Source organism: Benincasa hispida, chromosome 11, assembly GCF_009727055.1.
Source record: "Benincasa hispida cultivar B227 chromosome 11, ASM972705v1, whole genome shotgun sequence".
NCBI classification, from domain to species: Eukaryota; Viridiplantae; Streptophyta; class Magnoliopsida; order Cucurbitales; family Cucurbitaceae; genus Benincasa; species Benincasa hispida.
Genome location: NC_052359.1, coordinates 23,013,321 through 23,027,277, shown reverse-complemented (window position 1 = coordinate 23,027,277; position 13,957 = coordinate 23,013,321). Strand labels below are relative to the sequence as shown.

The following is a 13,957-nucleotide window of genomic DNA, read 5'->3' as shown; positions in this document are numbered from 1 at the left end:
AGAAGATTGAGAATTCTCTCACAAAAACTCAAAAGACAAAAAAACACTTTTGTCTTTTTCTCTCAACATCCAACACTTATCTCTCTGGAAGAAGAAAAAGAAGAAGATAACTTTTCTTTTATTCTCCTTACCATAAAACATAACCACCCCACTGATGTGGGTGGAGAGAAAAGATAGGGAAGGGAGTTGTAACCCCCTTCCTCATTATTCAAATAATAATAATATAATATAAATAAATATGATAACTAACTTATCATATTATATATATATATATATATATATATTAAATTATATGTTATATCAAATATAACATATAACCTATAGTTTTAATATCGTATAACATAAAATATAAACTATAGTTTCTTTTCTCTATTATATGACATTTAATATAAATCTCATTTATATTAAATTTAACAACTATGAATCTCATTCATAGAAAATATATTTGAATCTCATTCAAATATTTATTTTCTCCCATTAAGCTATAATGTATCAAATACATTATGACAATTATATCATATATAATTGAAACAATTTAATTATATCATATATAATTAAATCCCTCTATTAATTTGAACAATTCAAATTAATCCAAAAACTGATTCTTAACTAAATCCTATTGAGCTACCAAGGAGACCTCATGAACCTGTAGCTTGAAGACCCAACGGTACATGGATAATTAATTAAACTCTTTAATTACATTATTCACCATTTATTAACTGTCGGGTACTTCATTAAAGACCGACAGTTACACTCTTTATACTACAAATATATTTTTGTATTCATTGGATATAACTAATCAACAGTACAATTGTTGGGATTGGTGTCCTAATTCTCCGAGAGTCTCGTTGTTTGTAATTATACACATTGTTATTAATAAAATATGAGTTATTTCATTCTAGCATTTACTCATATCCAATAAACAAAGCTCCATGGTTATTGTATGTAAACTTAAGCATGTATATGAGATATACAAGTGGATCATGCCTTAAGTGATAACCTAAATAGGTCTGTAGTATAAGGATTAAGGTGGGATACCTGATCTTGGTACACTACGGATATGGTCCGCTTTGTATGGGTTTTCAAGTGTTGTAAACTACTACAAATGGTAGATTCTGACCATTCATGTGGAGACATGGTATCCTATACAAAGAGTTTGTATAAGATCGGACCATGAGATGACTAGTCTCTATATATAACACTGTTGAATACTGGAGACTTACATCTCACCCAAATGACCATAAGTGACATCCAATCTTTAGTTTTTTGGGAACTCTTGCCTTTGAGGGCGGTCCTTTGATTAGTATGGATGAGAGTGGTCAGATTGCCAACTCAACATGCCTACCTTTTTGGGGACTTGTCTGATTTGGGAGCTGGAAACTCAATTATACAAGATGGAATTCACTATTTCCCTGAAGTAGGGGTAAGTAGATAGATTGCTCCTTAAGGGCTAATTCCGAGGCTTGAACATAGTGGCCACAACTTCTCTTTGGAAGAAAGGACTCAGTCATAGTAGGAATATGACTTATGTTCATTAGAGGGATCAGTGGTACTTAAGGAGTTAGATGTAACTACAGGGGCATAACGGTTATTGGCCGATCTGTACTTACAAGCGATCTGTGAAGGGTTATCGCAATGTTGATAGGTTAAGATGGACACATAATATATCTGTAGTAAGGACAGTTCAGTTGTTGTTCTTTAGTGGTGTGTCTGGCAGTTAATGAATGTGAATCTCGTGACTAAAGAGTTTAATCAGTTATTCACGAACTGTTGGAGCTTTGAGCTACAGGTCCATAAGGTCCCCTTGGTAGCTCAATAGATTCAAGTTGAGATCAGTTCTTGGTGTTGATTTGAAGTGTTCAAATTGACAAGAGGTAATTCAATTATATATGATATGATCGGAATGATGTATGAGATATATCTACTAGAGGGTTAATGTAAATGAGATTTACATTAAGGACCATGGAATAGAAAAAAAGCTATGGTTTATATGTTTCATGAGATGAAATATTAAAACTATAGGTTATAAATATAGTATAGTAAGTTGGTTATTATTTATATTTATAATAATGTTAATTATTGGATAATTATCTCTTTTTCTCTAATAACCAATTGAGTGGAAGGTTATTGGTGGTTTCATGGTAATCATGAGATAAAAGGAAAAATGTTTTCCTAAATTTAGTAAGATTTGCAAGTTGTTGATTTGAGAATTCCAATCTTGGAAAGTTCTCATGGAAAGACTGTCAAGTAAATAAGATTTACTAAACGATAGCTTAGAGAGACTAAACGATCGTGTAGAGTTTCTATACAATGGACTCTCAACTGGCCGATGAGCTAAACGATCACATAGCTTTAGCTAGATGATCATATAGATTTTGTTAAACGATTGGGCATCGTCTATACGATAGACATCTGCCATTTCCCACTTGCTCAATCGTTTACACGATTGTTCTCCTCCGGTCTCTACCTCTAGCCAAGTCCACATAGAGCCTACACTTATGGATTCTCACACTAAGAATACCAAGGTAACGTTTTTGGTGGTGTCATACTCAACTCGACACAATCGAGGTTATGTGGAGGCCGTTTATGGTGTTTGGGGTATTTTTGACTTGGAGATTACGGTGTTCGAGTTCGTTGTGATCGTGCAGTGTAGAGTTCGTGGTGTACGAGCGTTCGAGTGTTGCAGTGTTACTGGTTGTTTGAGCGTTCATGATTAAGAGTATTGAAGACGAGTCTTCAAAGTTATGTCAATTCTTTCCCTTTGTCTTTAGTAAAGCATGCTGTAATTTATGTTTTACGCATATCCTGTTGTTTCTGTTTGTGTACTGTAATTGTTAATGTTCAGATACGATTGAAATTTGGAACAATCCTTCCGCTGCCATGGAAATCCTCGTGTCTGATTTCTTTCAATGATGATCCTTCACAAATTGCTCGTAAGTACAGCTGGGCCAAAATACCATTTTGCCCCTGTAGTTACATCTAACTCCTTAAGTATCATTGATCCCTCTAATGAACAATAGATCATAGTCTTACTATGACTAAACATCTCTCGCGCCAGGAGAGAGTGTTGCGTCACATTGTTCAATACTCAGAATCAGACCGAGAGCAATTTATCTACTTACCCCTGCCTCAGGGAAGGAAAATTCCATCTTGTGTAGCTATATTCCCATCTCCCCAATTAGACGAATCCCCAAAATGGTAGGCTTGTCGAGTCGACGATCTAGCCACTCTCACCTATACAAATCAAAGAACTACCCTCATAGGCAGGAGTTCACAACTCACTTAGGATTTAGGTTATGTTACCTCTGGTCATCTTGATGGAATGTAAGTCTCTATTATGAACGATGTTATATAATGAGACTAAACATTTTGTGGTCTGATCCTATACAAACTCCTTTGTATAGAATATCTCTGTTCGCATGTCTATACATTTATGATCATGATCAGATCATTTGTAGCACTTTACAACAATTGTAGCACTTACAAAACGGGCCATACTCGTAGTGTCACCAGGATAAGGTACCCAGCCTTATCCATATACTACAGATCATTTAGGTTATCACTTAAACATGATCCACCCGTATGTCTCCGTTTAAGTTACAAAGATAACCTTAGGTGTTAGTTTATTGGTTTGTGGTTAATGCAACTAAAATATTTTATAATTTATAGACAATGAATAAAATATAAAATATTTTAATATATAATGTGTTTGTTCAACAATGTTGACAAACTATAGGACCCTACGAGATTTAGAGCATCAACCCTAATAGTGACGAGGTAACTCACTATTCAAATATACTATATCTCTAGAAGCTTGGAAATCAATTATTGTAGTATTATGATCAGACTGTTGGACGGAATGGTCTGTTCCTACTAACTCACTATTCAAATACATTGTACTTCCAGAAGTACTAGATGATACGATGTCAATAACTACACATAAATCATTATAGGGGAAGTTCGATAAAACTGACATCAGTCACAAAAATATCCTTATCTTCAACAATCCGAATAAGATTCGAATAGTTGGAACCATCCTAGTATAATATCAAATAAGATACAGAGAAATTGGAAGATGGAAAAAGCTTACATTGGATATAAATAATAAATTGTTGGAATGACGGATTTGAAAGAATATAAGTCTCAACAGTACGATAATCATGATAGTGTGAATTTTCATCCCATTTACCATAAAAAAGAATCCTTACTTATTGTAGAGCTATGGCAAAAATAGAATGATTGAAATGACTACTTACTTGTTTGTAAAAAAAGATGGACCTCTTTTAGATATTTATAAAATGAAGTATATATAAAACATTTGAAAATGATATAATAATATAATAAGATAACAAGTGATAAAACGTGATAAAAAATGAAAAATGAGAAAATTTGAATGAAATATACAATTTGTTTGATGATAATAAGTATAAAATAATGAATAAAATCTTAGTTGGAATCAAATATACCAATACAAATTTAAAATAATAAAAAGATTAATAAGATAATGTAAAATTTGAAGATCTAGTATAAATTAAAATCAAAATGAAGATATACAAATTAAATATTGATTCATTTTGAATAAATTTGAAAAGGGGTTATATCAAATCAAATATGATATTAAACTCTCAATTTGAAATTCAAATGGTCCAAAAAATACACCACATTTTTTTCTTGAATTCGTTTGGTTTATTCAGAATTGATACACACTATAGTAATTATATTGTATTCAATAATACCATTAGCCGATCATAGTAGGGGTAAATTCGAAATTATAAAAGTGAACGTCACGTATGCGGCACATGTTTGGCCAAAATTCTTATTATTTCCGGATTTATTTATTATTATTATTATTTTTTGTGACATAAATTCAAGGGACCTCCCAAATTTTGCCGGTCTCTCCGGTTTTCCAAAATCCTAAAAATTATAGTTTGGGTCGGCCCAATGCGAAGGAACATGAAAAACCCTAAACGCTCATATATAATATACTCAGAATCAGACCTATAGCGCTCACTGTACCTGCATTTGACTGCCATCGTATGTTCCTCCTCCATATATCAAATTTCCGCTTCTTTCTCCATCGTTTTTAACTTTGTTCTGATTTAATTCGCAGGTCCTACGCAATGTCTACCAGTGAACTCGCCTGCGCCTACGCCGCCCTGGCTCTTCACGATGACGGAATTGCAATCACTGTAGAACCATTCTCTTTCTGTGTATTTATCTTTTTTTCTTTTTTGGATTCGTTTGATGTGTGATTAATTTGCTTATTGGGTCTAGGCGGAAAAGATTGCAGCGGTAATAGCAGCGGCGGGGCTCTCTGTGGAATCTTACTGGCCCAGCCTGTTTGCTAAATTGGCGGAGAAGAGGAATATTGGGGACCTTCTTCTGAATGTTGGCTGTGGAGGTGGCGCTGCTGCTCCTGTGGCTGTAGCTGCTCCTGCCGTTAGCGCTGCTGCCGCTCCTGCCGTCGAGGAAAAGAAGGTATGTACCCTTTTATCCAATATACTTCTCTGCTTCTGCTAGCTCTAACTTTCCAATAACTCTCGATTTTCAATAAGAATCTCTTTCAAATATACGCATATAACCCACATTCTGTATGTTGCTAATACTAATACCAGTTAGTTCTGAGTACTGAATCAGTTAATTATGGAGAACAAATAAATTGTTTCTACTGTTGCCGTGCTTCTTCGATTTAGATTTTCGTAGTTAACCCATTAGGTGATTCATAATATCCCTTCGAACTTGGATTAGCAACATAGAAAATGTGGTTTAGGAATATGCATCTAAGATATTCAATAGAAAGCTTAACATTGATGAGCGTAATTTCTACTTAATGCACACTTTAATTTTAATTGTCACCTTCATTGATTGACATGGTGGTGATTTAGAACCAATCTTATTGTTTCAATTTAGTTTCATTTGTCCCCTTTTCCCCTTTTCTGGGATTTGTTCATTTAAGCCTATTGTGCAGGAGGAGCCAAAGGAAGAGAGCGACGACGACATGGGATTTAGCTTATTCGATTAGGAGGCTTTTTAGATGTAGGATTGTATTAGGAAACTATTGAGTTGGTAGGCCTAATCTTCTTGATTTTCCGCTGTTCATCTGTCTCAAGATTTGTTTTTTTTTTCTTTACTATGGGGCGTTTTCAGTTTTATGATGGTAAATGCATCTTTTCACACTTTTGTTTGACTGACTTCACGTTGCAGAGAGATTAAACTACTTTATGAGAGATCTTTGGTTAAACCCTGGAACTGCATTTTCTTTCTTTTTGATTTGATTTTTAGGCTAAGTTGAATGAACACACTTCATTTGTTTTTTGCTTTCAAATACAAGGTAATCGTGTTTTTAATTAATTAATTAAATGTTATGTATGTATCCTATGGTTTAATTTATTTTATCTTTGAATGATTTTCAAAAGAAGATTCACTGTACGTTATTAACTTACTGTCGGGTCATTTTTTGAAACATGATTTCAGATTCGTTATGTTTTCTTGATTTTCTCATTTGAAGTTATTTTTATCCTTTTCACATTTTAAAAATTGGGTTTATCAATTTGCTGTAAAAAATAAAGCATTAAGAAACTGCATTATGTAGCTATTTTTCTATCGGGGTATTGGACCATATGACATGTTTTAATTTTTAACATTGCAACCCAAATAATCCCTCTGTTTCTACAAGGTATTGGATATTGTTGAGCAAAAAAACAAGAACCAAATTTTGTGTTTTCCACGTGATTTCGCTTGGCCAACACAAGTATGAATATACGTTACAAAGAGCCAATATAAATGAATTGGGGTAGGACATCTAATTAGAATATTCTCATGTAATTCAAATATTCATAACAATGTTTTCATTTAGATTGAAAATTTTCGTTAATCTATTATTACTTTTAATTAAGTCGACTACACCATAAGAAGCTTTTCAATAAATTTAAACTTTTATATTTAACAATAATAAACTTCCTAAAATTTCAATACTAACACCTTTAATGTTCCTTTTTTGATGCCCTCTTGTATCATTTCATTTCAAAACTATAATTCTGGAAAATCGATTTAGTTTTAAACTATTAAAAAGGTGGTGTAGATATTGATTTACCTCTAAATTGTGATTCAAGTACACAATTTATTGTTATACACACTTTAAAATCATGTTCCTTACCTACAAAATTGGATGGCTGCATTTAGTTTCTCTGTACTCTCCTGCACTTTAATTCATGCATTTAGTTTTATGTGGCTCGACTTTGAACTTGCCATTTATGCTACTCAGTAGTATAGGTAAGTTAGTTTGGTGAATATAAATATTATTTGATTGATGGAGAGGTTTACGACACCCTTTCTTCTATCATTTCGGTTGTTCTTCATTTGTTGTGATATGGTGGCAATTACTCTTGATTTTTGTATTAAAAATTGGTGACTCTTCTAAAGATTTGGCTTCATGTTGTGGGGTGTGTATGTGTGTGTGTGTATATATATATATATATATTAAAAAATGATATGAAAGCCTTAAAAATTAAAAATTAGGAACCCAATTGTTGAATCCATAATATCAAATTCTAAACACTAATCAATTTAACAAAAATGGTAGGATTAGATTTGGATTACCTTTTGATCGAAAACCAAGAGATAAGGAGAATTAGTTCCTTACTCCAAGTTTAAACACTCTACAATCAAGGTGATAAGACTTATTTGAATGTTTTTGGCATGCAACCTTGATTCAAGAATTGCAAAAGAAGGTGGTGAGACTGAATTTTCATTCATAGGAACCCTTAAAAACTCAAAACATCAAAAAATAAAAACCCAAATAAATATGGGTCCAATAATGAAAATACCAAGAAAAAAAATTGTTTGCAAATTAAGAAAAATGGGAATTAAAATAAGTGCAATTGGTTTCATTTGGTAGCATCAACTGAAACTAATTATTATAGAGCTTCTGAACAAATGTTGCTGTTTGAACCCCCTCAATTGAGTTTATCTCCATTTGTATGTAAGAATTCAACGCTAATTGTAGCTTCTTGGCTCTTGAGCGTGTGATTGGTCTTCGAGATAACACAAAAGTGTCCTGGTTCATATCATCTTCTCCCCCCTTTTGAAGGATTCATCCTAGAATAGTTCATTATCTACATCAAAAGGAGTTAAATCAGAAACATTAAAAGTAGCATTCACACCATATTCACTTTCAAGTCAATCTGGTAGACATTGTCAATGATTTATTCATCTCCTTTGGGTTTAATTTAGAACCTCGTTGATGTGAAAATCTTTCCTTCGGAAGGTGGACTGAAACCCAATCTTCCTCCTTACATATCATAGGCTTTCATTGTTTATTAACCCTCTCTGCTACCTTGGAATTTTGCTTTTCAATCCTTTCTTTAACCTCTTTATATAGCTCCCGAGTGGTGGTTGCTTTCTCATTAGCTTGAAAATTCACAACCTTGTTATAAGGCAAAAACAACAAATCAATAGGTGATAAAAGTTTAAATCCATACCCAATCTCAAATAGTGTACATTTAGTAACACTATGAACAACCTTGTTATATGCAAATTCAATAAATGGTAGAAAATCCTCATAAGTTTTGGTTATTCTATCTATTATAGCCCTAAATATAGTCACCAAGATCCTATTGACTACCTTAATTTGTCCATCAGTTTAAGGATGACACGTAGTGGAGTAAACTAACTTAGTACCAAGCTTTTCCCAAAGTACTTTCCAAAAATGACTTAAAAATTTCACATCTCTATCACTAACAATACTTCTAGGAATGCCATGCAATTTACCACATCTTTAAAAAACATATTAACCACATGTTTAGCATCATTAGTTTTATTACATACAATGAAATATGTCATTTTGCTAAACCTGTCGAATACCCAAAAAATGCTATCCTTTCCTCTCTTAAATTGAGGTAACTCAAGCACAAAATCCATTGAAATATCTAACCATGGTTCACTAGGAGTTGGTAAAGGAAATTATAGACCATGTGGTTTTGACTTAGACTTGGCTTCCTTACATGCAATGAATCTTTCACTCTTTATGTACATCACGCCTCATTTTAGGCCAATAAAGTGTTCATTTAACATGTCATATGACTTAGCTATTCCAAAATGTCCCATTAAACCCCCCTCCCCCATTCGCTTCTTTAACTAATAACTCACGAATAAAACAAGTGGGAATGCAAAGCTTATTCTTCCTAAACAGAAACCCATCAAACATCATAGAGTTAGGCACAACACGTTTTTGCATGAGATTTTCAACAATAGGTGCAAAATAAGTGTCTAAATATGTTCAAAACCAAGCAAACTAGTATGAAAGACGTTTAGCAAAACATACCTCCTAGATAACGCATCAGCAATTACATTTTCCTTACCTTTCTTATACCGTATCACATAAGGAAAAATTTCAATGAACTCCAACCATTCTGTATGTCTTCGATTAAGCTTTTGTTGGCCTTTCAAGTGTTGTAAAATTTGGTGGTCAGTATAAATAACAAACTCCTTTGGCTATAAGTAATGTTGCCACGTTTGTAGTGCTCTCACTAAGGCATAAAGCTCATTATCATATGTAGGATATTTCAAGGCAGCTCCACTAGCTTCTCACTGAAGTACATTAGTGGTCTTTGATCCTGCGTTAAAACAACTCTAATCCCTATTCCACTGGCATCACACTCAATTTCATATGTTAGCTCAAATTTTTGTAAGACAAATAAAGGCACATTACATAGCTTATCTTTAAGATGGTTGAAAGCACGTTCTTGTACTTGTCCCCAATAAAACTTTACATTTTTCTTTATAGGTTCATTAAGTGTTGCAACTATAGAACTAAAATCTCTAATGAACCTCCTATAGAAACCATCTAGTCCATGAAAACTCCTAATCTCACTAGTATTCTTAGGTATAGACCAGTTCTGGTGACATTACGAATACGACCTGCTTTGTAGATGTTACAATTGTTGTAAAGTGCTATAAATGATGTGATCCTGATCGTTCATGTGGGACATGCGAGTGGGGGTATTCTATACCAAGAGTTTGTATAAGACCAAACCGTGAAATGAATAGTCTCTCTATATAACACCGTTTCTAGAAGAGACTTACATTTCACTAGGATGACCATTGGTGACTTGACCTTAATCCTGAGTGAGCTATGAACCCCTCCTATCTATGAGGGCAACAATTTGATTTGTATGGGTGAGAGTGGCCTTGTTAGCCAATTCAACAAGTCTATCATTTTGGGGACTTATCCGAGTAAGGAGTTTGAAACACAACTACACAAGATGGAATTCACTCATTTTTCGACCTTAGGGAAAGTAGATAAATTGCTCCCTTAATAGCTGATTCCAAGTCTTGAACATTGAAGTCTCAACCTCTCATTGGCTCGAGAGCCGTTGCTTTATAGTTGGACTATAAACTGCTTGTTCATTAGGGGGATCTGTGGTATTTAAGGAGTTAGATGTAACTACAAGGGTAAAACGGTATTTTGACCCATGTATAATTATGAGCAATTTATGAAGGGTCGACTCACTGTTGATTGGTTGTATTCGTGGACACAAAATAAATTTACAGTGTGAAGAATGCAATTATCGGTCTTTAGTGGAGTGACTGGTAGTTAATGAAAATTGATTAATTTAATTAAAGAGTTTAATTAATTAATCTTTTATCATTGGAGCTTCTAATCTATAGGTCCATAAGGTCCCCTTATTAGCTCACTAAAGGTTATATAAGAGGAATGATGTGAATTGTTTCAAATCAGTTGCATATTAATGAGATTAATATAATATGGTTAATTATAGATGTGATCTATAATTAAGAGAGAAAAATATTTGAGTAAGATTCAAATATAAAATAGATGAATACATATAAATATGTGATAATTATATGTTGATTAATTTTATATTAAATATGATTTAGTATAGTCGTTTAATTGATTAATTAATAGTTAATTAATTAAATAACTAATTTTTTAGAAGTAGAGATAAATAAACATGTGATGTTTATTTATTTATTTATTAATTATATATATTAAATTGGATTTAATATATATGGTTATTTAATTATTGGACTAATTAATTAAATAAAATTTATTTAATTAAATTAGAACTAGAGTAGGAATGTGAAAGACTAGAAGAAGGGGGTCACCCCTCCTGTCTTTAAATAGGTCTTCATGGCCCATGTTTGTGACACAATTGAATTGAGAATTTTGAATCCTAGTCTCCTACTACTTCTCTCAAAATCTCTCTTTTTTCCCCTACTACTTTTTCCTCTTCCAAGTCTTGGAGACCACACATCCAATTCTTGGGATCCTAAAGAATAACAAGGTTTCACTTATGGTGGTGTCCCTTGATCATTGAAGAGACGTTCCGGAGAAGACGCGGCAGGACTCGTGAAGAATTTGAGAATTTACAAAGGAAAGTTTTAGCTCTTTCCTCTTTTCTTCTCTTAAATGCATGCTATTCTTGATTGTTTATCCATTATGTTATTATTTTTATACCGTATTTTGTTTATGTAAAATCAAAAATAAAATTGCAAGGCGATCACACGCTTCCGCTTGGGATTCGATCCCTTCACCAAGCTCATAGAACGATCCTTTCGATTTTTCAATGAAAGACTCCTCCAACGATCTTAAACACAAACGTCTCCTCGAACAATTTTGAACACGACCACGAGAATAACCTGGTTATTCTCAAGGATTCCAATAGAAGGATAAGTGGTATCCAACTATTGGAAAAGGGTGAGGAGGAAAAATCTTTGAGAGGGTAGAGATGATTTCTTTCTACGGCTTAGGAAAAAATTTGCACAATGAATGCTTGCTTCAAAAGGGCTATAAGGAAGACTTTATATAGAGAAGGGTCAACCCCCTTCTCCAAGTCTTTTTCCAATTTTTTCTTGTGCACAATTAATTAAATAACATTTATTTTATTAATTAGCACATTAATTAAATAACTATTTATACATTAAATCCAATTTAACGTGTATATATTTAATTATCATAAATATCGTATATCTATGTGCAACGCCTCTCTATTTATTAATTAATTTTTTGTGAATCTAATTCACTTGAATTAATTATTTGAATCTCATTCAAATGTTTCTTTTCAACTTAATTTGAATTATAGATCACATCCATAATTAATTACATATTAATCATATTAATATACAATTTCCTCAAATTGATTTGAACAATTCAAATCAATTGTCTGTAATATCCTTTAGTGAGCTAACAAGGAGACCTGGTAGACAGATCAAAAGCTCCAACGATATGATATTAATTGGCTAAACTCACTAACCAAGTTAATCAATATTCGTTAATTGTGGGTACATTCTACTAAAGACCCACAACTACACTCTTCTCACTACAGATATATTTTTGTGTCCACGGATATAGACTAATAATAGCAAGTTAGTCCTTCACGAGTATTTGTAACTCCAACTGGATCAAATTATCATTTTACCCTTGGGTTACTTTTGATTCCTTAAGTACTAATGCTCCTCCAATGAACAATTTGTTTATGGTCTAACCAATAAATAGAAACTCCTCTCGAGCCAATGTGAGGGTAGGATCCTTTATTCAAGTCCTGGAGACACCATTTAAGGGAACACTCATCTACTTAACCTGAAGATGCGAATGAGTGAATTCCATTTTTTATTATTATGTTCCCAGCTCCCCACTCGGTCTTGTCCTCAAAATGGTAGGCTTATTGAGTTGGAGAACTGGCCTCTCTCACTTATACAAATCAAAGGACAATCCCTCATGAACAGAAGTTCATAATATACTCAGGATTAAGACTAAGTTTCCTAGGCCATCTTAGTGAAATAATACCTAACTAGTCAACAGTATTACATCTAGTGGTTACTATTTTGCAGTCCGGTCTTATGCAAACTCATTGCATAGGATACCCCCACTCGCATGTCACCTACACGAACGTGTTAGATCATTGTGTTTGTATCAAATACAAAGTAGGTCGTATCCATAGTGTTACCAGGATAAGATACCCATCCTCATCTCTATACTATACACCTTTTAGGTTGTATCTTGAACATTGATCCTTATATATCTCCACATATAGTTCAGACTCATAAGGTAACCTTGGATGTTAGTTTATTGGATTTAGGGTTATTAAGACAAAATAAAAAACAACACAATAACATTTATTGAATTAATATCTATAACTCTTTATTGATGACAGTCAATTAATAACACTTACTATCTATGAGTTTTAGGGCATAAAACCTAACATGTGGGTACATCTCACTTACGGTAGAGCGAGTTCAATTATCCACTTGATGGTCATCCCATGGAAAATAGAGGTTTATGCATGTCCCACTAGAGAGTGACATCTAGAGGACATGGATGCCTAGCCTGACCCTAGTAGTGGGATTACTTACTGAGTATTTTATACTCATTCTTTCTCATGTTTTTTTTTAAGGTAAAGGTAAGAACACACTAAAGAATGATAAGCGAAATCTATGATTGAGCCATTGGGACCAGTCATATGCTTCTGCTCAATGTTTTTAGGATTTTATGTTTTAAAATTTCTAGTATCAACGTTTGAACTTGGAGTTTTGGTAGTTGTGCTTTTAAACTTTTTAAGAGAATTTTTAGTTTTGTTTTATGGTTCTAAGGGTACCCTCTTAAATGAATTTCAGTTATTTATTTTAATAAAGTTAATTATTTTATGATATTTATTTGGTTTTACTAAGTCATGAAAATATGTCAATTTGAACTGTATGCATGCATGTCTATAATAACGACCTCGTTTGAGTCCTAGGGAGCCGGGTCATTACAGTTGGTATCAGAGCCCATGTTTTGGGTTATGTATACTAACTTACTATGTAAGTCCAGATAGTTTCTATGGCCTAGTAACGGATTCTTTGTGATTGCCATGTATGTCTTACAAGTAAAAGTTTCAGTATGTATTGCATGAGAATAGTTTCATTTAATGCCTTAGTAAACATGTCTTTATGAGGAGAA

At 33.2% G+C, this 13,957-nt stretch overlaps 1 protein-coding gene across 1 annotated transcript; it reads left to right on the top strand.

The window, feature by feature from the left end:
- Positions 1 to 4,954: 4,954 nt before the first annotated feature.
- Positions 4,955 to 6,249, top strand: LOC120091360 (60S acidic ribosomal protein P1-like). The gene is made up of 4 exons (XM_039049358.1): positions 4,955 to 5,034; positions 5,111 to 5,189; positions 5,275 to 5,478; positions 5,969 to 6,249. The coding sequence occupies exons 2-4, from the start codon at positions 5,121 to 5,123 to the stop codon at positions 6,020 to 6,022; spliced, it is 327 nt and encodes a 108-aa protein (XP_038905286.1). The 5' UTR covers positions 4,955 to 5,034; positions 5,111 to 5,120; the 3' UTR covers positions 6,023 to 6,249.
- The last annotated feature ends 7,708 nt before the right edge of the window (positions 6,250 to 13,957 follow it).